We start from the raw sequence: 24216 nt of genomic DNA on the forward strand, positions 1-24216 counted from the left end.
GGTCTCGCTCTAGCCCAGGCTGATCTGGAATTTACTATGTAGTCTCAGGGTGGCTTTGAATTCATGGTGATCCTCTTACCTCTGCCCCCCAAGTGCTGGGATTAAAGGTGTGCGCCATCATGCCCAACCTAATCCTTAACATTTATCTCTTTTATCCAATTGGAATAATTCTGAGTATAAGATGTGAGGTCTAAATTGGATTTGGGTCCAAGTTTTTCTTTTACAAATGACTTCCCATCACCCCAGTCCCATTTATTAAATAGATCCCACCTTTATCATTAAAACTAATTCTAAAGTATTTGGGATCATAATAGAAAAGGCTCTATAATTTGTCAGTTTTGTCCAGAATACCATTATAAAGGAAATTAGCTTTCAAGATATGATCTATAACTTTGCATTACTAAGGCAGAGTAAGCTTGAGCAACATAAATACAATATAAATTTGTTTCTTAAGAAACCAGGGGCTGGAGAGATGGCTTAGTGGTTAAGCGCTTGCCTGTGAAGCCTAAGGACCCCGGTTCGAGGCTTGGTTCCCCAGGTCCCACGTTAGCCAGATGCACAAGGGGGCGCACGCGTCTGGAGTTCGTTTGCAGAGGCTGGAAGCCCTGGCGCGCCCATTCTCTCTCTCTCCCTCTATCTGTCTTTCTCTCTGTGTCTGTCGCTCTCAAATAAATAAATTAATTAATTAAAAAAAAAAAAGGAAACCTTACGGGGCTGCTGGCAAGTGGGAGGAAACAGATAGAGGTGGGCGTTGATGGAGGGAACACTTGGTGAGATTGAATTTTGTGTTCCAGGTCTTCTTACCGGCCTTCCTCTGGGACCTAGGGCTGCGGAAGGGCCCACCATGGCAACTCCAGCACCTCTGGCTGTCTCGCTGTTGCTGCCCAGCCTCATCCTGCTGGAGTCCCACCTCTGTAGCTCCCAGGACATCTCCAGTGAGCCCAGCAGTGAACAGCAGCTATGTGCCCAGAGGGAGCACCCCATCGTGGCCTTTGAAGGTGAGAGTGCTCTTCCCCTTCTGTTATCCCAAGGGTCTTAGGTCAGACCTTGGCAGGGTCTTCCAAGGCTGTCTGTAGCCCTTGAGATGTTTGCTTCTGTAGGGTATTGAGACATCCTCTGGTCAAGGTTTCAAGAGCAGATAGTCATGGGCTCATTGGGTCTAATTTTTGCCTCCAGAGAATGTTCTCAGGCTCTTCATCCATGTCTACCTGGGAGAAGTGGTTCTCTTTCACTGGGATCTTTTGGGCTAGAATAAAGTTATGGATACCCTGGGTGACAGTGGCCAGGAATTTAAAAAAAAAAAATATTTTAGAGACAGAGAGAGCAAGAGAGACAGAGTAACAGGGAGAGAATTGGTGCTCCAGGGCCTCAGCCACTGAAATCAAACTCCATAAACTTGCGCCACCTGGTGGGAATTTGCAACCTAGCACTTGCCTCACCTTTGTGTGTCTGGCTTAACTGGGATCTGGAGAGTCGAACATGGGTCCTTAGGCTTCTCAGGCAAGCATCTTAACCACTAAGCCATCTCTCAAGTCCAGAGTGGCCAAGATTTTGTTGGTGGTCTCAGCTCTGGCTGTTCTGGACACACAGACTCCATTTCTTGGCTTCTCTAGGGGCAAGAGAAGGGTCTGGAGGTCTTGGGAAAGCTTCCTTCTTGCTCCAAGTTGGCTGCAAGGATTCTTGTCTTTGGAGTCCTGGGAACCCCCAGCGAAAGGGCCCTGGTGACTCACAACTCCTCTGCTTGTCAAGGGAGAGCGTGGGAGTGTCCTATTAAGGCCTTTCTCAAACGCAGAATGTGCACGATACTGGATGTATTCCAAGGGGGTCCGTGAATTCTCCACGATTTCTAAAATTAGTATATACAGTTGATGGTAAGCCAGAAAGTAAAGCACAAGCCTCAGAGAGGTCTGGATGTCCTCCCATGATCTGTTAACCCATGTGGGAGTCCTGGGATGTTTCTGATCACATTCATACTCGGGGGTCCACCTCTGTGGACTCTGTAGATGAGCTGCCAGGGGTCCCCGAGTTTTTAATGCTGACCACAATGGCTTGCTTCCTTCTCACACTAGCCCTGCTGGAGAAGACAGGCAGGAAGACTGAGGATTCTGAAGAGACTTGTCAAACCAGACCTCAGTGTGGGTCTCCTCATCCATTGCCTATGCTTGAGCCATCAGGCCCTCTTCAGCCTTGGATAGGAGGACACACACACAGCCCTGTCCCATGGGAGGTGATATGGAACTCAGAGTGGAAAATCGATCACCAAGTTCAAGGCTGGGATGGGACTTAAGGGGCAGGAGCGGCTACGTGGATGAGAGTTTGGGGCTGCTGGGTAGGGAAACTAGGGGCATTCTGGATGTGGGGTTTCCCAGCTGTGTGCAGGGTCCTTTCTCCAGAAGATAAGGATTCCAGCTGCCTCTTCCACAATGTCGTGTTTGAGCTGAGATCCCTGGCTTTGATCGCTCAAGTGGATTATAGTAAATTAGCAATGTCTTAAGCGTACAAAATGAGCGTACGTCCTCAGACTTCTGATGGCTCCTGGTGGCTGGGAGACTGAAGGAGCGGGAATTCTTCAGGCTGGCCTCCTGTTAGGGGCTCCTGTGACAGCTATTAATGGAACATTTCCTCAGAGGAGGCTTTGCGGGGCACTATTGATCCAGCTGATGCAGGGGAACCTTTGGCTGGTCTATTTTGGGTCACATTTGGGTAGAGGAAAGGGGGAAGGATTGGTGGGAGGTGGGTCCTGAGTAATTGGGGTTCCTGAAACCATATGTATTTTTTCTTTTACTTTTATTTTATTTCATTTTATTTATTTTGGTTTTTCAAGGTAGGGTCTCACTGTAGCTCAGTCTGACCTGGAATTAACTATGGAGTCTCAGGGTGGCCTTGAACTCACAGCAATCCTCCTACCTCTGCCTCCTGAGTGCTGGGACTAAAGGTGTGCACCACCACGCCAGCTTCTTTTACTTTTTTTAAAAAAAATAAATATTTACTTTTATTTATTCATTTGCAAGCGAGGGGGAAAGAATAGGCATGCCAGGGTCTCCAGCCACTGCAAATGAACTCCAGATACATGTGCCACTTTGTACAACTGGCTTTACATGGGCACTGGGGAGCTGAGCCAGAGTCATTAAGCTTTGCAGGCACATTCCTTAACTGCTAAGCCATCTCTCCAGCCCCCAAAATGTTTTATTTATTTATGAGAGAGAGAGAAAGAAAGAGAGAAAGAGAGAGAAAGGGGCAGAAAGTAAGAGAGAGAATGGGTGATCCAGGGCCTCTAGCCCCTGCTAACAAACTCCAGACACACGCACCACCTTGTGCATCTGGCTTTACATGGGTACTGGGGAATCAAACCCTGGTCCTTAGGCTTTGCAGGCAAGCACCTTAACCACTGAGCCATCTCTCCCCCTCCTTCCTTCTTTAAATTTTTTTTAATTTATTTATTTGAGAGCAACAGACAGAGAGAGATAGGCAGAGAGAGAAAATGGGCGCGCCAGGGCCTCCAGCCACTGCAAACAAACTCCAGACGCGTGCGCCCCCTTGTGCATCCGGCTAACGTGGGACCTGGGGAACCGAGCCTCGAACCGGGGTCCTTAGGCTTCACAGGCAAGCGCTTAACCGCTAAGCCTTCTCTCCAGTCCTCCTTCCTTCTTTAAAACAAGATCTCGTTATGTAGCCAGGCTGGCTTTGAACTTGAAGTAACCCTTCTGTACTGGGATCACAGATGTACTCTGCCATGCTTGGCTCAAGGTACAAACTAGCAAAATCCCAGCCAAGTGGAAAGGTGGCATGAATGTCAGTTTCATTATTATAATTTGTGTGTGTGTGTGTGTGTGTGTGTGTGTGTTCTAACATGCAAATGTAATGCATGTTTTTACAAGTTTGTGGGTGCATGTATGTGTGAAGGCATGCTTGCCCAGTTGTGCTTGTGTGTGAAGGAGGCTAGAAGTTGGCACAAAATGTTTTCTAGTGCTCTTCACCTGCTTTTTTTATTGAGACACTAAACCCAGAGCTCAACAATTTGGCTAGACACGCTAGCCAGCAAGTCTTCTTATCTCCTAAAGACACGTTACCACATCCATCATTTTCACGCGGGCCCATGCTTGTGTGGAACGAACTTCGCCCAGGTGTGAATTGACTGCCTCTGACCGCTCACCCCACCCTCTTCCAAGGGCGAAGGAATCCTTCAGGCTTCTCCCATCCTGATAGCATTCGGTTTTCCTATCCACGCACCAAACTATCACGCGCACACACACACGTGTGTGCGTCTGTGTTCAGAGCCTCGTGCATGCTAGACTAACCAAGTTTATTTTTATTTATTTATTTGAGAGCGACAGACACAGAAAGACAGATAGAGGGGGAGAGAGAGAATGGGTGCGCCAGGGCCTCCAGCCTCTGCAAACGAACTCCAGACGCGTGCGCCCCCTTGTGCATCTGGCTAACGTGGGACCTGGGGAACCGAGCCTCGAACCGGGGTCCTTAGGCTTCACAGGCAAGCGCTTAACCGCTAAGCCATCTCTCCAGCCCTAGACTAACCAAGTTTTATGAGCCTTGCTTGGTGCTGTGGAGCCTCAGAGGCGATGTGCCTTTCCTTTGAGTTTCCTGTGTGTTCTTCCTCAAAGGTGTCATCCCTGTGATACAAGTCCACCCGTTTCCCTGTGCCCCCCAACATCTGTAGCATGGAGTGCACCCATTAGGGTCCCAGTGTACCCTGGGTGGGGGAACTGAGTGCTCCCTGGTGCTGCGTTCCAGAGAAGTAGCCTTAATCCAGCTCCTTCCAAGACCCCTCAGTCCTACTGTATGTCTGAGTGACCTGCCATTCTCCCCACCTTGCAGCCCTGAGCTACCTTCTCCCCTGACAGCTGACAGACCTGTGAATCACCCATCAGTAAGCCGACTGGCGGATTTCTGTTTAGTAAGGTTCAATTTCCTCCTGTCGGTTCCTCTTAAGGGGACCCACCTGGGTTTCTCTTCGGCCGGTGTATTATTCTGTTTGCCACAGCATGCCCTTTCCAGGTGGACGTGAGAAACCAACCTGGAGTTAACACCCTGGCAGTGGTTAATCCCCAAAGTGGGTAATTGAATTGACTATAATTAAAATCGCAGGCCGCGTCACGGAGAATGTCATTTTTCTCTTAAAGTCGCCATCCAAAGCCTGCACTGCACACGGAGCTTAGGACGTGCCTGGTGTTTTAAAGACAGCCTTCCCCTCCCGTCCCCTCTGCCTGCTTAATACGAGGAGGCTGGCTCCCTTCCCAAGGATCCCCCAGGATCGCAGCGCTGCGCCCAACCACGTCTCTTCCCAGCCCCTTGCCCATGGGGGTTTGTTCTTTCAGGGATCATTAGGGAGACACAAGCTAGAAGGTACCCCCACCTCCACCTCCTGACTGTCATCCCAGCCTCAGCTGTTTCCTCCTTATCCCTCTTCCCTGAGAAGGGACCTGAATGAAGTCACTAGAACATTTACTGCAGACAGGTCATGCCACCACGTCCCCCACTCATCTGGAATGCCCTGCCCTGCCCATGGGGAAGAGGGCAGTTAAAATGCAACCTGTTTGCTACTGGCAGAGAGTACCTGGTCCAATGGGGACCACACACGCGCTGAAAAGACTCCATTCATAGCGACAACCTGAATGGAACCGGGAGCGGAGGGAGAATGTGGGGAGGGTCTGATCCAAGAGGTCTTTCTGGAGCCCTTGGCTTAGTCTAAGATAGTCCAACATCCTACCAGAATTTCTGAGTTGCTCTGGGGTCAGGCTGAAAACTGAGCCCATGCAGACTTGAAATTCCACTCCTCATAGCTATCCTTGCTCAGGGGGGACAGGGGGTGTGGGGGGGGGGAGCTATGTGACAATTCTTGCAAACCACTAGTCACTTGCTGGGGGCAGGGGCAGGCCCAAAGATTTTTGCTTCATTTTGCTGCAGAATTTCTTCCTCTTCTTTTTTTTTTTTTCAATCGAGCATATCACAGTTTTCTGAAAAACATCCAACTCGCAAAACCTCCAGTTCTCCGGGGAGTGATTAAGTGTTTGCCTGTCGTGCAGAAATGAAGGGCTGCTTTTACTTGGTAGTGGAGGGATAATGAGCAATGATTTATTTCACTTGGATTACACACACACACACACACACACACACACACACACACACACTGTACTGGGCCTTGTGTGGGCTCGTTGCTAATACCCAGTGGTGAGAAAGCATAGGGCCTCTTTAGCAGACAGCTTCAGGGTCACTGAGATGAACTTCCAGACCAGACACAGTATTGAAGCTTACAGATCCAGGGGAAGTTCCATAATGGCAGAAGAAGCTGGCCTGCCTTCACAGGCCCAAGCAGAGAGAGACAGAAGCCAAAATCCACACAGCATGCCGGCTAGGCACACTTTGCATATCTTTAGCTTGGAATCTCAAACCCACCACCACACCTTAGGGCTGGACCCTAAGTTCCACCCAGTGACACCATCTCAAGCGAGGTGGCTGCAGATCCAAACTACAAGCTAATAAAACGCTGAATATATTGGGGACCATCTCTTCAAACTACCACAGCTTCCCACTTCCTTTTCATCTTGACCCCATCCCCCATCAGCATGAAAATTCCTCAGCCCATGGCTCTCTCTTTGTGGGTACCAGTTCCCTCCCATCCGGAGGCATGAGCCAAGTGAGAAGGGTTCCGAAACTGGGGGTCAACCTGGTAGAAGTGGGTGCCCTGGAGGACGGAGTGAGGGAAAGTCAGTGGGCCTGGCGTGGCCATTCCTTCCCAGTTCCCAGTCATGAGACCATGATGTCTGCTTTCTACCCACCCAAACCCCTTGAAAAGCTTTGGCCTTGCCTGGGAAGAATATTCTTTTGTTTTCTTTTTCCTTTTTTTGGTTTTTGGAGGAAGGGTTTCACTGTAACCCAGGCTGACCTGGAATTCACTATGTTGGCTCAGGGTGGCCTCAAACTCAAGGCGATCCTCCTACCTCTGCCTCCCGAGTGCTGGGATTAAAGGCGTGCACCACCACCTAGTCTAGCTTGGGAAGAATATTCTTTTTTAAAAAAAAAAATTATTTATTTACTTGAGAGGGACAAACAGAGAGAGAGAGAGAGAGGAGAGTGGGCGTGCCAGGGCTTCTAGCCACTGCAAACAAACTCCAGATGTGTGCGCCCCCTTGTGCATCTGGCTAACGTGGGTCCTGGGGAATCGAGCTTCGAACCGGGGTCCTTAGGCTTCACAGGCAAGCACTTAATCGCTAAGCCATCTCTCCAGCCCTGGGAAGAATATTCTTAAAGACAAAAATAGATACTGACCAGCCAGCCTCTGACCCACCCACCGCCCTTCATGGCATCTTGTCTGAAAACCTGAAGGAGTTGAACATTATTTGGGTATATATTCCAACATTTCTAGGTATAGAGCTGAGCCTGGAGAGATCTTTCCTGGCCCCCAGGACAAACTGCCAGGTTAGACACACGCTGCAGTGCAACTGTGACTTCAATAAAGCGGAAGACTGTGGGAGCTCTTAACCCTGCTGGTGGGAGACAGGAAGGCCTGGAAGAGGTCAATAAAGAAACCGCACAGGGGCTGGAGAGATGGCTTAGTGGTTAAGCGCTTGCCTGTGAAGCCTCAGAACCCCGGTTCAAGGCTCGATTCCCCAAGACCCACGTTAGCCAGATGCACAAGGGGGCGCACACATCTGGAGTTCGTTTGCAGTGGCTGGAGGCCCTGGCTCACCCATTCTCTCTCTCTGTCTGTCACTGTCAAATAAATAAACAAAAAAAGTAAAAAAAAAAAAAAAAAGAAAGAAAACACACAGCAAAGGCTGAAAGGGCCTATAGTACGTGTTTGGGAAATACGAAGGCTTTTCTTTTGATATGTCTAGGGTAGAGAGTTTGAAGGACTGTAAACATGTAGCATCCTTTTCTTTTTCTTTTCAATTAATCACTAAATTAAAAAAATTTAAGCCTGGAGAGATGGCTTAGCGGTTAAGCGCTTGCCTGTGAAGCCTAAGGACCCCGGTTCAAGGCTCAGTTCCCCAGGTCCCACGTTAGCCAGATGCACAAGGGGGCACACGCGTCTGGAGTTCGTTTGCAGAGGCTGGAAGCCCTGGCGTGCCCATTCTCTCTCTCTCCTTCTATCTGTCTTTCTCTCTGTGTCTGTCACTCTCAAATAAATAAATAAATAAATAAATAAATAAATAAATAAATAAATAAATAATTTTTAGGCCTGGCAAGGTGGTGCACGCCTTTGATCCCAGCACTCAGGAGGCAGAGGTAGAAGGATTGCCGTGAGTTCAAGGCCACCCTGAGACTATGTAGTGAATTCCAGGTGCACCTGGGCTAGAGTGAGACCCTACCTAGAGAGGGGGGAAAAAAGTGCCAGGCAGTTAGCTTGGGAAAACAGTGGAGCCAGAACCCAATGGTCAAAGGAGCTGAGCCTTTTCCTGGGGAGCTAGGAAGGGGCGAGGGGCAGAGCTCTACCAGCATTCCAGAAAGATGATTCTGGTTGCCTGTGGAAAATGCATTGGAAGGGCAGGACTGGCAGGCAGGCAGGTTATGAGGCTATTGGCACTAATCTAGGCAAAAACTGATAGCGGCTGAGGCGGGGATTGAGTCTCAGGAGGAAGAAGTAGACGGATTTTGGAGGCTGTCTAGAACAGACCAGGCAGATATTGGAGTGGCTCCTGAGAGTCTGGGGGGGGCGTCACCAAGGGTGATTAAAGGGTTCCCTTTATGTAGCATCCAGCCCTCCCACCAATGTAGAAATGGCGACCACACTCCAGTCCCTGAGGTCACCAGGCTGGCTGCTCAGGGAGGGCTCCTTAGGAGCTTCGATCCCACACCCTCCCAACTTTCTCGGTCTGCTGCGGCGTAGCTGGAAATGTGGTCCAGCAAATAATCAAAGGGTTCCTTCTCTCTCCACCAGATCTGAAGCCATGGGTCTCCAACTTCACCTACCCTGGAGTCCAAGATTTCTCCCAGCTCGCTCTGGACGCCTCCAGGAACCAGCTCATTGTGGGAGCCAGGTAATGGGGTGCGGGACAGATAAAGCCAAGAGTAGCAGGTGCTTGGAATTAGGTGAAGGAAACAGGACTCGTGGGCACACATATTCTCCACGTAAGGCCCTCACTTGTGGGGGGCTGGAGACAAGGGTGAACCCTAGACCTTCTGATTTCAGCCAAACACACCCGTCAGAGGTCTCATGGGGTAGTAAGAGCAAGGGCACCTACTGACCACCTTCTGTCCTGTTCCTGGACGGATGCCAGGACCTACCTGGGTTGGAGGACTTCCTGGAAGCTCAGCCCAGTCAAGGTGCTCAGGAGCCCCCTGGTGGCTGGCTGGCCACCTGCACCTGGGCTGCTACCATATGCCCAATGCGCTTCTTTTTTAGAATATTTTTTATTTTTATTTATTTATTTTTGGTTTTTCGAGGTAGGGTCTCATACTAGTCCAGGCTGACCTGAAATTCACTATGTCGTCTCGGGGTGGCCTTGAACTCACGGCGATCCTCCTACCTCTGCCTCCTGAGTGCTGGGATTAAAGGCGTGCGCCACCACGCCCGGCTAGAATATTTTTTAAGTTTTATTTTATTTTTATTTTGGTTTTGGATTTTTTGAGATAGGGTCTCACTGTAGCTCAGACGGACCTGGAATTCACTATGTAGTCTCAGGGTGGCCTCAAACTCACGGGAATCCTCCTACTTCTGCTTCCCAAGTGCTGGGATTAAAGGCATGCACCACCATGCCCTGCTTATTTTATTTTATTTGAGATAGATAGATAGAGAGAGAGAGAGAGAGAGAGAGAGAAAGGGAGAGAGAATGATAATGTGGGCACTCCAAGGTCTCCAGCCACTGCAAATGAACTCCAGACGCATGCACCACCTTGTGCATCTGGCTTACCTGGGACCTGGAGAATTAAACCTGTGTCCTTAGGCTTCTCAGGCAAGTGCCTTAGGTGTTAAGCCATCTCTCCAGGCCTCCGTGTGCTTCTTTTATGAAGAGTCTCACTTTTCTGCAGCCTACTTTGGTCCACTGTCCAGATCTGAACTCAGTAACTGAAAGTCTCGCGTCTAGTGGAGCTTTCCGGAGTGGTGGGAGAGTCTAGAGATGTTCTATCCAGGGGCTCTCAAAATGTGTCTCTGGACCAGTAGCGCCAGTGGCTCCTGGGAAATGCAAATTCTTTCTCTTAAAATATTTTTATTTTTATTTATTTATTTGAGAGAGAGAGAGAGGGGGGCAGATAGAGAGACAGAATAGGCACACCAGGGCTTCCAGTGCTGCAAACAAACTCCTGACGCATGCTCACTGTGTGCATCTGACTTACCTGGGTCCTGGAGAGTTGAACCTGGGTCCTTTGGCTTTGCAGTCAAACGCCTTCACCACTAAGCCATCCCTCCAGTCCGGATATGTAAATTCTTGAGTCCACCCTTGCGTCTTGGGGTCAGAAACTCTGGAGTAGGTCCCCAACATGTGAATCAACAAGCCCTCCCCGTGGCTGGTGTAGGCACGCTCAAGAAAGGCTGGTCTGATTGAATTGCCTCATTTTAAACAGGAAGACCCCTAGGAGGAGAGAGGATCCCACAGCAAGACCGTACGGGTGTAAAGACTAGAACCCGGATCTCCTAAGCTCAGGGTTAGTGAGTGGGTCAGCGTTAGGGTCACCAGTGCAAGAGGTTCTGGCTCAGCTGGGCTGGACTGGGAGGCGTGGCCACTGGGTTGGGCACTTCCAGGTATTGCTGTATAGCTGGCTGAACTTGTGCTGGGACCTTTCTTCATGTCTCCCTCTCTTCATTTGCTATATGAAAAGGAGGCAAGTTGCCCAGAATACTCTCATCTGTGATCAGCCATGCTGGGTTCTTGGACTGAATGAGCTTGACCTTTGAGACTTAGTTTCACCAGTGTACATAAGTGCTTTGAACTAAACATGGCAACCTATGCCTGAGACCTTGTCTCAAAAAAAAAAAAAAAAGGGGGGGGAGGGTGGAGAGATGGCTTAGCGGTTAAGCGCTGGCCTGTGAAGCCTAAGGACCCGGTTCAAGGCTTGATTCCCCAGGACCCACGTTAGCCAGATGCACAAGGGGGCGCACACATCTGGAGTTCGTTTGTGGTGGCTGGAGGCCCCGGTGCGCCCATTCTCTCTCTCTCTCTCTGTCGCTCTGAAATAAATAAAAATTAAAATTAAAATAAGGTCTTGAGAGATGCCTTAGTGGTTAAGGTGCTTGCCTGCAAAGCCAAAACACCTAGGTTCAATTCCCCGGGACCCACATAAGCCAGATGCACAAGATGACGCATGCATCTGGAGTTTGTTTCCAGCAAGGCCCTGGTCATTCTCTTAATCTCTCTCTGCCCCTTTCTCTCTCTCAAGTAAAAGTAAAATATTAAAAAAAAAAAAATGGGGCTGGAGAGATGGCTTAGCGGTTAAGCTCTTGCATGTGAGGCCTAAGGACCCCGGTTTGAGGCTCGATTCCCCAAGATCCATGTTAGCCAGATGCACAAGGGGGCGCACGCATCTGGAGTTCGTTTGCAGTGGCCGGAGGCCCTGGAGCACTCATTCTCTCTCTCTCTCTATGCCTCTTTCTCTGTCTGTGGCTCTCAAATAAATAAATAAAAATAAACAACAAAAAAGCCTCAGTTAAAAAAAAACTAAAACAATCCCAAATTATGCACTTTAATTTTATTTTGTGAGTGGGGGGAGTGGGGGTTTCAAGGTAAGGTCTTACAAGAGTAAAGATTTGTAGCTCCAGGCAGGCCTCGGACTCACAGGGATCCTCCTGCCTCTGCTCTCCACAGTGATGGGATCAAAGGTGTGCACCACCAGTCCTGGCTTTTATTTTTAAAAAAATTTTATTTTGGTTTGTTTCCTATGCACTTTTTCAAACTCAAAAGCTAGCTAGAAAGAAACCTTGCTCTGAGACATGTGAAAGCATTTTGAATGCTGGCATCCATTCTGGTACTGCCATGGGCTGGACGCTGTTTTACGTGCCATCTACGTCACAAACCAGCTAATGCATGTGGTGAATCACGCACGCGGAAAAGGTTGCGGTCTCTGCTGTCACCGCAGGAGGTGACTTCTGTGATGGCCCCCATTTCATGGACTGGGAAACTGAGTCCAGAGTGGTGGTCACACTCTTCCTACCTGACCTGCCTCGAGCTCCCGTGTTGGAGCGGTGGTCACATTTTCTGCCCAAGGATTCCCTCACCCACTGGAGGCACAGTTTCTCCAGGGTCTTTGCGCCTGGCTCTGCCCTCAGATAGATAAGGGGACAGTTTGTCCTGGACAGGTGCTTGTTGCCCATACAGCCAATGTCCTGAGTTCTTAGCTGTTTCTTTTTTTTTTTTTTAATTTTGTTTATTTTTATTTATTTGAGAGAGACAGACAGAGAGGGAAAGAGGGAGAGAGAGAGAGAGAGAGAGAGAGAGAGAACGGGCAAGCCAGGCCTCCAGCCACTACAAACGAACTCCAGACGCGTGCGCCCCCTTGTGCATCTGGCTAACGTGGGTCCTGGGGAACCGAGCCTCGAACCGGGGTCCTTAGGCTTCACAGGCAAGCGCTTAACCGCTAGGCCATCTCTCCAGCCATTTTCCCTCTTCTTATTTTTTCTGAGTGTTTCCCTTTTCCCTCCTCTGCTGAACTTTATTTTTCCTTCTTCTTTCTGACTCTTTTGGACCTCTGGAATTCCCAGGCTGGGAATCATATATGTGTGTGTGTGTGTGTGTGTGTGTGTGTGTGTGTGTAAATCCCTCTATAGACCATCTTGTTTCCTATAGGATTGAGGGCTGGGCGGGCTACATGGATTTCTCTCATCTCCAGCTCCCACAAGAGCGGACTTGAGACATCATGATGAATGGTTTTTGATGGGATAAAAATGAATCGAGTGATGCGATGTTTCCCCTAATTTGTTAAAGCTGTGAGCAGATGCTTGCATTTACCTGAGCACACAGCTGGGGCAAAGCCATCAGCTGAGGCCCATCTGTCCCCGGGGCTAGGAGGGTGGGGCCCGGGAACTTCTGCCAAGGACTGGGGAGGGGCTGGAGGAGGAGCAGCAGAGGCCTGGAGCCAGGTCCCAGGAGAGGCTGCCCATCCCAGGACAGCAGAGAAGCTGAGTAGGGCCTGGCCAGCCGCTAGAGCCGGGAGAGTAGTCTCTTGGCCTGGCCTATTTCCACCCTTGAGCAAGGTCCCCCCCCCTTTTCCTGCTGGCCCACTGCACCCCTTTCTCCTCACTTCTCAGCATAGCTGAAGTGGCCAGAACTCTCTGAAGTAATTACTCCTGAAAAGTTCAGAAACCCCAAAGAGGAACGGCCAAAAGCAGATAGAAGGAAAGAGAGAAAGAAAGATGATCTTTTTGGAAAAGCAAACTTCACATGTGCTTGTTATTAGTGAATCCTTTTTAAAAAAATAATTAGTTATTTATTTGCAAGCAGGGAGAGATAAAGAGAAGAGAGGCAGATATAATGCAGAGAGAGATAGAGAATGGGCATGCCAGGGCCTCCAGCCACTGCAAACGAACTCCAGATGCATGCACCATATCTGGCTTACGTGGGTCCTGGGGAAACAAACCTGGGTCCTTTGGCTTCACAGGCAAATGCCTTAACCGCTCAGCCATCTCTCCAGCCCTCAGTGGATCCTTTCAGTATGTCTCCATGGGACCATGAAGAACAAGAAAGCCAGGCATTAGCTAGAGCTCCATTTCACAGATGCCAGTGACTGAGGCCCATTGAAGGCCCCAGCAAGGCACTAAGCTGGAATTCAGCCCGTCTCTGCCACAGGGCACATTTTCAGAACTTGATTATCCCTGTCCTGTGGCCCTCTGCCCCGGTCACTTTCATGATTTCCAAGTTCCAAGTCCCTGTGTAGTGGCCACTGGCTCCAGAATCCATGCACAGTGATTTCAGTGGTGCCCAGTAGGAGTTACCAATGAATGTCTGATAGCATTTGCACCTTCCTCATCATTATAATGATTTAAGCCATAGCAGTTAAGCCATTTGCATGCAGGGCCAAAGGACCCAGGTTCAATTCCCCTGGACCCATGGAAGCCAGATGTACAAGGTGGCGCATGTGCCTGGAGTTTGATTGCAATGGCTAGAGGCCCTGGTGTGCCCATTTTCTCTCTTTCTCAATCTCTCGTTCTTCATCTCTCTCAAATAAAAATAAAAATAGAGGGCTGGAGAGATTGCTTAGTGGTTAAAGAACTTGCCTGCAAAGCTAAAGGACCTCAATTTGATTCCCCAGGACCCACATAAGCCAGATGCACAAGGTGGCACATGCATATGGAGTTTGTTTGCAGTGGCTGGAGGCCCTGGTGCACCCATTCTCATTCTCTCTTTCTCAAATAAATAAATAAAAATAACAAAATATGTTTAAGTAATTAAAAAAAAATAAAAATAGGGCTGGAGAGATGGCTTAGTGGTTAATCCCATGCCTCTGAAGCCTAAGGACACCAGTTCAAGGCTCGATTCCCCAGGACCCATGTTAGCCAGATGTATAAGGGGGCGCATGTGTCTGGAGTTCATTTGCAGTGGCTGGAAGACCTGGCGTGCCCATTCTCTCTCTCTCTCTCTCTGTTTGTGACTCTCAAATAAATAAATAAAAATAAACAAGAAAATAAGCTTTAAAAAATAAAAATAGATAAAATAAAATTTATAAAATGATTTAAGCAGCTGCTGGGGGGTATTTGAAGAATATGCGGGTGACAGTACTGTCCAGGCTGAGCCGGGATTGGGGGGACACAGAGTGGTCTGGGAGGGAGCCATGGAGAGGGCAGGTCTAGGGTCGTTGGCTACAGAAGATGAGTCAGCAAACAGGATCCTGGGACCCGTGTTGGCAAGTAGAGTGATCGAGGCGGCTGCCAGAGAGGAGGAAGCTGGGCTTTCTGCATCTCTACAAGAGCTTTCGAGGTTTGAGTTGAACAGGGAGGTTCAGTAAGGCATGGTGGCACACCTCTTTAAGCCCAGCATTGCATTCAGGAAGCTGAGGTAGGAGGATCACCGTAAGTCTGAGGCCAGCCTGGGCTGTAAAATGAGTTCTAGGTTAGCCTGGGCCTGGGTAAGACCCTTCTTTGGGGGGGGGGGGGGAAGGTAGGTAGGAAGGAAGGAAGGAAGGGAGGTCAGGGGAAGGGAGGGGAGGGGAAGGAAAGGAAGGAATGGAAGGGAAGGGAAGGGAAGAGGAGGGGAGGGGAGGGGAGAAGAGAGGAGGGGAGAGAAGGAAGGAAGGTTCAATGGCTATAAAAGGTGAGATGTGGGCACAAATTACAACCATTTAGTTTTCAAATAATAATTGGCTCTATCTTTTTTAAAAAATATTTTTATTTATTTATTTGAGAGAGAGAGAGAGAGAGAGAGAATGGATGTGCCAAGGCCTCCAGCCACTGTAAATGAATTCCAGACGCATGCGCCCCCTTGTGCATCTGGCTTACATGGGTACTGGGGAATCGAGCCTGGGTCCTTAGTCTTTGCAGGCAAGTGCCTTAACTGCTAAGCTGTCTCTCCAGCCCCAACTCTATCTCTGATTCTAGGATTAAGTAACACTGTATTCCATAAAACAGAATAAGTATTCAGATAGGCTGAGCCAGAGGTTAGTCTTAAAAAAAACCAAAAACATATATATATATATAATCTATCTCAAGAAGGGTTGGAGGGGAGCAGAAAGTAAGAACAAAAAGCGCTTTCAGAGCCAGGCATGGTGCCACACGTATTTAATCCCAGCACTTGGGAGGCAGAGGTGGGAGGATCGCCGTGAGTTCAAGGCCACCCTGAGACTCCATAGTGAATTCCAGGTCAGCCTGGGCTAGAGTGAGACCCTACCCCAAAAACACCAAAAAAAAAAAAAAAGAAAGAAAGAAAGAAAGAAAGAAAGAAAGAAAGAAAGAAAGAAAGAAAGAAAGAAAGAAAAAAAGAAAAGCAACAAGGGGAACAGGGAGACCTTCACAACCGAAGGTTTGGGACTCCATGGATGTCTTTTGTCCCTCCCTGCCTTCATGTGTCATGAAATGATTTGAACACACACACACACACACACACACACACACACACACACACACACACACAAAAGGCAAAAAGCAGACTGGTCGCTTCCAAGTTACTTTCCTTGTAAAGTGCAGGCAGGGAGATAGAACAATAGAAAAGTAACTGTGCTAACACTAGGTGACTTGATTTTATTATTTTTGATATTGATAATGTTATTGTTGTGGTGTGAGAATCACTATCACGCCAACTGCAAGTGAGCTGTTTGACAATCTAACTGTTCTCTCTTTCTGATCTCTCTGTGGGTCAGTTTGGGTTTGACGATGGGGAACTTGAGCATGTGGTGGGGCTCCCTTTGCTTTTCAGTCTGGCCTGTTGAGGACCCACAGAAGAGCTTTGTCCAAAACAGTGGCTTTCTTTAATCTAATTTCACAATGGATTGGGAAGTTCCACCCTGTGCCCCGCGGATCTGCCAGGGGTCTGTGGTTTACTCCCGGCTCTCTGATTTCCTATGTCTGTGGACCGTCCACCAAACCTACTTTGTCATGTGTCAAATGGAGTTTCCTGTAGCTACTGCTGGATTGTGAGACGTTTGGTGAGGTTCTTCCTGGAGCTTGGTCCTCTGCAGAAACTCCTCGCACCTCACGATGCCCAAGCCTGGAAGCTTCTTCCTGAGGTGCTGCCTGCTGATAAGCTCTGTTTCTGTTTTCACAGGAACTACCTCTTCAGACTCAGCATTGCCAATGTCTCCCTTCTTCAGGTACATCCGCTTTTCTTCTCTTCATGTCTTGGGAGCTGCGGGCTGGGGCAACGCAGGTAGCGAGATTCCTAATCCAGCCCCTGGGGTTGAAAGTAGGAGCCACCTGGTCCTTTTGTCCTGGCCATCGCCTCGGATCCTGCTGTCCAGGTCACCCCTGGAAGTGGGCTGTGACCCACATGCACATGGAGCCTCAAAGAAGGCTAAGAAAAACAAAACCAAAAACCACTGGGGCTGGGGGTGGGGGCGCCTGTCCCTGTTTATCTGTTGGGGGCTTCACCAAGATGCAGAACTTTCAGGACCAAAATGGACACTATACTGCATGAACTGGGATAGATGCCCATCCTAAGTCTGTAACCCAAGTCTACAGGAGGGTCACAGAGTCTGGGCCTCGGGAGAAATGATGTCCCTGGTTCCTCTCTTAGCTTGGCCAGAACGAGCCTCACTCTAACTAGGTCTTGTCATTGAGCTGTGATTGACTTATCACCTGCTGCCAAGAAAGACTCCCCAAACCCAATTCCCTAAGTGCTCCGAGGCTTTTTAATGAGACTCTGATCCAGAACAGCTATCCCAGATCGAGAAACAGATGCCAAGCCATCTCTGCAGCGGCTGAACATTCGCAAGAGAGGACGGCCATTCTTCTTCAATGAAGAGAGAGCTCCAATTTCTGTCTAGGAGCTGTGTTCATTTCCGACATCCGAGCATTCCTTGAGCGTTTGCTGTGTGCCAGCGCCGAGCTAGGGTCTTGTGGATAGAAAAGCAGAGCTTCTGACTCCGTTGAAAGACGTGACTTAAGTTAGAACTTAGGAGTGAATCAAGCGTTGGGCTGTTTGGTGCAGAGATTCACTGTAGTAGGTAGTTGGGGGGAGGGGGGGCTCCTTGGTGACCTGCTGTGGCATTCTGGTCTCCTTTTCTAACTGATCTTCCTCTAGTGGTCATGCATCTCATGGTAGACATGAGAAGGGGATCTAAAGGCAGGAGAAGTGTGCCCATTGGAAAAGGGGGTCAGGAGAAACCAGGACAAGATGAAAGATAATACCATGAATTTATTCAAGTGTTCATCTGTCCTATTTTTTTTAAAATTTAATATTTATTTGAGAGAGAGAGAATGGGCACACCAGAGCCTTCAGCTACTGCAAACGAACTCCAGAAGCATGAGCCACCTTGTGCATCTGGCTTACGTGGGTCCTGGGGAATCAAATCTGGGTCCTTTGGCTTTGCAGGCAAATGCCTTAACCTCCAAGTCACCCCTCCAGCCCTCCATCTGTCCTTTTTAAAAATATATTTTTCATAGTTATTTACAAGGGGAGAGAGAGAGAAGAAAGAATGGTCATGCTGGGGTTTATTGCCATTGCAAATGAACTTCAGACACATATCACTTTGTACATCTGGTGTTATGTGGGTATTAGGGAACCCAACCTGGGCTGTCAGGCTTTGTAAGCAAGCATCTTTAACCACTGAGAAATATCTCCAGTCCCCATCTGTCTTTTTTTTTTTTTTTTTTTTTTTTTTTTGGTTTTCTGAGGTGGGGTCTCACTCTAGCTCACGCTGACCTGCAATTCACTATATAGTCTCAGGGTGGCCTCGAACTCCCGGCGATCCTCCTACCTCTGCCTCCCCAGTGCTGGGATTAAAGGCGTGCACCACCATGCTGAGCTTCCCATCTGTGTTTTTATCCATTTATCCTTTGCCTAGTGAACCTGCTATTCCATCCATCCAATCCTCCAACCCACTAAACACTTAATGAATACCTCCTGAAAAGTAGTTCCACTCTTCTGCATGTGGTAATGATTTTGAAGGAAATTATCCCCCCCCCCCACCTCCAGTCTCCTATGTTTGAACACTTGGTCTCCAGTGGATGGCATTGTTTCGGGAGGTGATGGGACCTTTGGGAAATAGAGCCTAACTGGTGGGCGCTTGCCTCTGAGAGTAAGCCTTGAGTGTGATAGCCCGGCTGTACTTCTGGTCCCATCTCTGGTTGCTGATCTACCAAGAAATTAGGGTCCTCAGTCACATGCTACAGGAACTGTGTGTGCTGTCCCCACTGTGATGACTTTACCCTCTAAATCATGAGCCACCATAAAGCTTTCTTCCCTTAAGTTGCTGCTGTCAGGAATTTGATCATGGTGATGAGAAAAAGCTTACCTATTACAGTATAGCACTTGCCATTGGATTTTTTTTTTGTTTCTTTTAAAAAATTTATTTATTTGTTTGTTTATTTTTGTACTTAGTGAATATAGTCAGGTTGGTATCATTGTTAGCCTCCTCCTTGCCGTCCCCCCTCCACAGGGATCCTCCTTGTTGGGGTATGTGGGTCATGCATTGTGGGGTTAGCCATCAGTTTTGAGTAGGAGGAGATGTCTCTGCGTATCTTTATTTATTTGAGAGAGAGAGAGAGAGAGAGAGAATGGGCGCACCAGGGCCTCCAGCCACTGCAAATGAACTCCAGACTTGTGCGTCCCCTTGTGTATCTGGCTTACGTGGCTCCTGGGGAATCAAACCAAGGTCCTTGGGCTTTGCAGGCAAATGCCTTAACCGCTGAGCCATCTCTCCAGCCTGCCATTGAGTTCTAAATGGTGGATCCCATCCCCTTTCTTGAGGAACACGTACATAAGAGAGATTGTGGGTGGTTCTTTTCCCAGGGAGGGGGACCGGGTGACATGTGGCTGGGGTTCTGAACTTCAGCCAAGCAGGGGACAGCTCCCGGGTTCAGCAGCCAGAGCCAGCCCAGAGCCCAGCTTTTCATTGGCATTCGTAGAAATCAAAGCCAGACTGTGGAACCGGACAGGTCAGGTTTCTGAGGAAGCTGGCCCCGAGGTTCAAAACAGCTGGGAGTCTGGCCAGATGCGCTTCATTTCCCATGGTCCTGGCAACGTAGAGAGACCAAAGGCACTGGAATAATGGCAACGCTATGAGAAGCGAGCATGGAGCCGTGGTTGTTAAGGTTGGGGCAGGCTCCCGAAATGGAGTCCCCATGTGGCAACAGAGACATTAAGTAGTAGATCATCTGCATTCCTCAAGGGACCACCCAGCCATTATCCCTGCTGAGCGGAGTGGTCCATCTCTGTTTTATTTGGAAAGCAACGGAGATCCAGTGATGAGTTTTAAGAAGAGAAGTGGCATGAACAGACTTGACAATTAGCTCTTGACAGGGACTGGGGTAGTGAGGAGCCAGTTAGGACACAAGTGCAGTTGTCCAGGTGAGAGATGGAGACTTGAAGCAGGAACGTAGTGTGGCGAAAGGAAGAGCTTTTTTTTTAAATATTTTTTGTTCATTTTTTATTTATTTATTTGAGAGCGACAGACACAGAGAGAAAGACAGATAGAGGGAGAGAGAGAAAGGGCGAGCCAGGGCTTCCAGCCTCTGCAAACGAACTCCAGACGCGTGCGCCCCCTTGTGCATCTGGCTAACGTGGGACCTGGGGAACCGAGCCTCGAACCGGGGTCCTTAGGCTTCACAGGCAAGCGCTTAACCGCTAAGCCATCTCTCCAGCCCAAGGAAGAGCTTTTATGGTGGGAGGGTTACATAGACCCATAGCATCACTTGGACCGCAGAAGTGATCTCTAGATTTCTGCCTCACACTACACGCTACCACAAATTAGGGTGGTACTGGGGCTGACTTGACGTCATGGATCTCCTTGGCTGAGCACTTTGAACCACCAGGGAGCTTTCACAAACCCTGATGCCTCTGAGGTTTGGCCTCCATTGCTCTGAAGTATAGGCTGGGCACTGAGGTCTTCAAAAGCTCCCGAGTGATTTCAATAGGCAGCGAAAGCCAGGGGCCACTGCTGTGAGATGTCAAGAATGCCTAGTCTGTGGGTGCTGCTGCCCTGCTGGGTTTGCCCCTTCCCCCTGGCACACAGGTCACAGGCTGAGCTCGTTACTTAGTGACCCAACTCTGATGCCCAAGGCCTGGGATGTGGTTCATCCAGCTTGGTATTGAGGTGATCTTAACCACCAGCAAGTATCTGTGACCACCCCAGAGCGCATGCTTGCAGCAAAGGGACTCAGCTTCAATGTGGCCTCAGATATATATGTGTGTGTGTGTGAGTATGTATATATATATATATATATGTATGTATGTATGTATATACATGTATGTATGTATGTATATATATATATATATATATTTAATTTATCTTTATTTATTTATTTGAGAATAACAGAGAGAAAGAGGCAAAGAGAGAGAGAATGGGCGCATCAGGGCCTCTAGCCACTGAAAATGAACTCCAGACGCATGGGCCCCCTTGTGCACCTGGCTTATGTGGGTACTGGAGAATCGAGTCTCGAACCGGCACCCTTAGGCTTCACAGGCAAGTGCTTAACCACTAAGACATCTCACCGGCCTGATAAATAAATATATTTTATGTTCATATTGCCACCTTGGAAGGTACTAGATGGTCACAAAGGGGAGCTACCAAGTGAGAGGTTGAGGCTAGCTCCTGGGGTCACTGCTTGGTCTAGGAAGAAAGTCCTGGCGTTGGGCCATAAGTGTCCACTTCACCAAGGGCCTTGGGTCACTGTCTCGGGGACCTTTGAGTCCTTGCCCTCAGTGTCCATTCTTACAAACAGCTCACCAGCCACCAAGGACTGCCCTGCTGTGCTGAACACAGGAGGAGACACTAAGCTACCCCCTGGGCCCTGAGGTGTAATTTCAGCTAATTTATACCTCGATGTTTTGTTAATACTTTAAATAATTAACACTCATTAAAGAAAAAAAAAATCAGTGTCTGGGCTGGAGAGATGGCTTAGCAGTTAAGGCACTTGCCTGCAAAGCCTAAAGACCCATGTTCAGCTCTCCAGATCCCACATAAGCCAGATGCAAGGTGATGCAAGTGTGTAAGGCCACACATGCACACGAGTGGCACACGCATGTGGAGTTTGATTACAGTGGCTGGAGGCCCTGGCGTGCTAATTCTCTCTTTCTCACTGTTGCATCAAAAAAAAAACAACAAGTGTCCAGTCTGTTGAGCTTGCCTCAAAAAAAGAAAAAAAAAAATCAATGTCCATTAAAGGAATGCCTAAGACCCTATAACCTAATTAACAAGCAATGTAACCTACTATTCCTTAAGGGGATCAAAATCCCAGATGCAGGCTGGAGAGATGGCTTAGTGGCTAAGCGCTTGCCTGTGAAGCCTAAGGACCCCAGTTCGAGGCTCGGTTCCCCAGGACCCACGCTAGCCAGATGCACAAGGGGGCACACGCATCTGGAATTCATTTGCAGTGGCTGGAGGCCCTGGCATGCCCATTCTCTCTCTCTCTCTCTCTCTCTCTGCCTCTTTCTCTCTCTGTGTGTCACTCTCAAATCAATAAATAAAAATGAACAAAAAATATTAAAAAAATAAATCCCAGATGCCTTCCTCAAACACTGTGGGGGGGAGGGGTAGATGGGGCTCTGTGCGTGTGTGTGTGTGTGTGTGTGTGTGTGTGTGTGTGTGTGAAGGGCATGGGGCTTGGGGGCATGGAACAGGGATGAATGAGGAAGAGTAAATCAGCTTAGTTGCAGTGGTGATTACCAGTATACGCCAATCAAATAGTCCTGGGAGTTTTCACAAAGGAGGTGAGTGAGCCTCCAGTGTGAGGGGCTGAGAGGCCAGCATGAGGCTGTCTTGGATTTGGCAATTAGGCACTCACGAGCGACCCCTGCAGGGCACTTCCAGGGACTGATGTGGCTAGAGGCATAATTGCTACAGATTTATGATCTTGGGCTTCCAAGGAAATGAGAGCTATTCTATACGTGCACATCGGGACACATGCTGAGACCTTGTTGGGGTGGATTAAACATGGCAGCAGGGTGGTGATCTCAGCTCTCTTCTTCTTTTAATATTTTGTTTGTATTTATTTATTATTTGAGAGTGAGGAAGAAATAGGCAGAGAGAGAGATAGAGACACACACAGAGAGAATGTGTTCCAGGGCCTCCAGCCACTGTAAATGAACTCCAGATGCGTGTGCCCCCTTATATAACTGGCTTATGTGGGTCCTGGGGAATTGAGCCTGGGTCCTTTGGCTTTGCAGGCAAGCACTTTAACTGCTAAATATCTCACCTCATATCCTCCACCCTTGGGTCCAGCAGCCCGGAGTGGCTGGTAGTTTTGAACTCTGCTGAGTGGTGGATTCAAGGCTCAGAAGGGGTGTCGATACTCAGCCATCATCTCTGGCTGGCTCTCACGCACCCAGGGGGAGTTGCTGTGTCCACAGGAGATGATGTCCTCCATGTCCCTTGGAGGCCTGCCTGCTCTCTCCCACAGCACAGAAACCACACAGCTCTGCTGTTACTGGAGATTTACCACCCTGGAACTCCTGGGTGTAAAACACTCCTCAAGTAGAGAGTGTGTCTATCTGTGCGCCTTCACAGAAACCCACCAAAGGCACAGAGGAAAACTGGGACAGGCCCACGTCCATGGGATAGAACGGGAAAGGACCTGTCTATGGAGAAGAGACCCCATACTTTCTGGGGAGATGGGAAGCCGATGGAGGCTAACTCAGTGGAGCAGAATGGCTTACAGAGGGAAAAGTGGCAGGAAAGCAAGCCGAGTCCCCAGAAGGGTTCAGAAACTTGGGTGCTGGGCTATAGAGATGGTTTAGTGGTTAAGGGGCTTGCCTGCAAAGCTAATGGACCCAGGTTCGATTCCCCAGAACCCACATAAGTCAGATGCACAAGGTGGTACATGCGTCTGGGGTTCATTTACAGTGGCTAGAGGCCCTGGGGTGCTCATTCTCTCTCTCTCTCTCTCTGCCTCTCTCTCTCTCAAATCAATAAATAAAAATAATTTTTTTAAAAAATAAATTAGCCAGGCATGGTGGCACACACCTTAAATCCCAGCACTCGGGAGGCAGAGGTCGGAGGATCACTGAGTTCGAGGCCACCCTAAGACTACCTAATGAATTGCAGGTCAGCCTGGGCTAGAGTAAAACCCCTAAAAAAAAAAAGAAGCCAGGCGTGGTGGCACACGCCTTTAATCCCAGCACCCGGGAGGCAGAGGTAGGAGGATCGCCGAGAGTTCGAGGCCACCCTGAGACTCCATAGTGAATTCCAGGTCAGCCTGGGCTAGAGTGAGACTGTACCTCGAAAAGCCAAAAAAAAAAGAAAAGAAAAGAAATTGGGGTGTTGAGTATTATGGAATGTAAGGATAAAGTATAGGGCCAAAAGGGAGTACGGATTGAAATTCTCTGAGTGGAAAGGCTGGGTCTCTAGGCACCCCACCTCATCCTTTTCACCAAACAAAGGACGCCTTTTCTTCAGAGACCCCAAAGGGAGAGGCGCGATATTTAGGGACCACAAGAAGGAGGAAGGGCACTGATGGGGTGTGGGGTGTGGGGCTAGAACAAAGAGCAAAAGTGGACGTCTACTTCCCTTACCCCCCTCACTGTGATACATGGAGTAGTAAGGAAAGACAATAAGGATGGATTGAAGCTCATCAACGACGTGTAAACTCAGGAATTGGAAATAACAATAAAAGAATAGGGGCTGAGGAACTCACTATACATGACAATGAATGTATCTACAGACACCAAAAAAAAAGGGGGG

At 48.8% G+C, this 24216-nt stretch overlaps 1 protein-coding gene across 5 annotated transcripts in view; it reads left to right on the top strand.

Annotated features, from left to right (window-relative positions):
- The window catches only part of Sema5b (semaphorin 5B), a 165260-nt gene that overhangs the window by 105977 nt on the left and 35067 nt on the right, over positions 1 to 24216 (top strand). For all 5 annotated transcript variants that reach the window (XM_045148307.1, XM_045148311.1, XM_045148308.1 and 2 more), the window contains exons 2-4: positions 795 to 998; positions 8897 to 8996; positions 16644 to 16689. In XM_045148307.1, the coding sequence (XP_045004242.1) occupies positions 795 to 998; positions 8897 to 8996; positions 16644 to 16689 (350 nt within the window). The remainder of the gene's footprint in view (positions 1 to 794; positions 999 to 8896; positions 8997 to 16643; positions 16690 to 24216) is intronic.

The sequence above is a fragment of the Jaculus jaculus genome, chromosome 4 (genome assembly GCF_020740685.1).
Source record: "Jaculus jaculus isolate mJacJac1 chromosome 4, mJacJac1.mat.Y.cur, whole genome shotgun sequence".
Classification (NCBI taxonomy): domain Eukaryota; kingdom Metazoa; phylum Chordata; class Mammalia; order Rodentia; family Dipodidae; genus Jaculus; species Jaculus jaculus.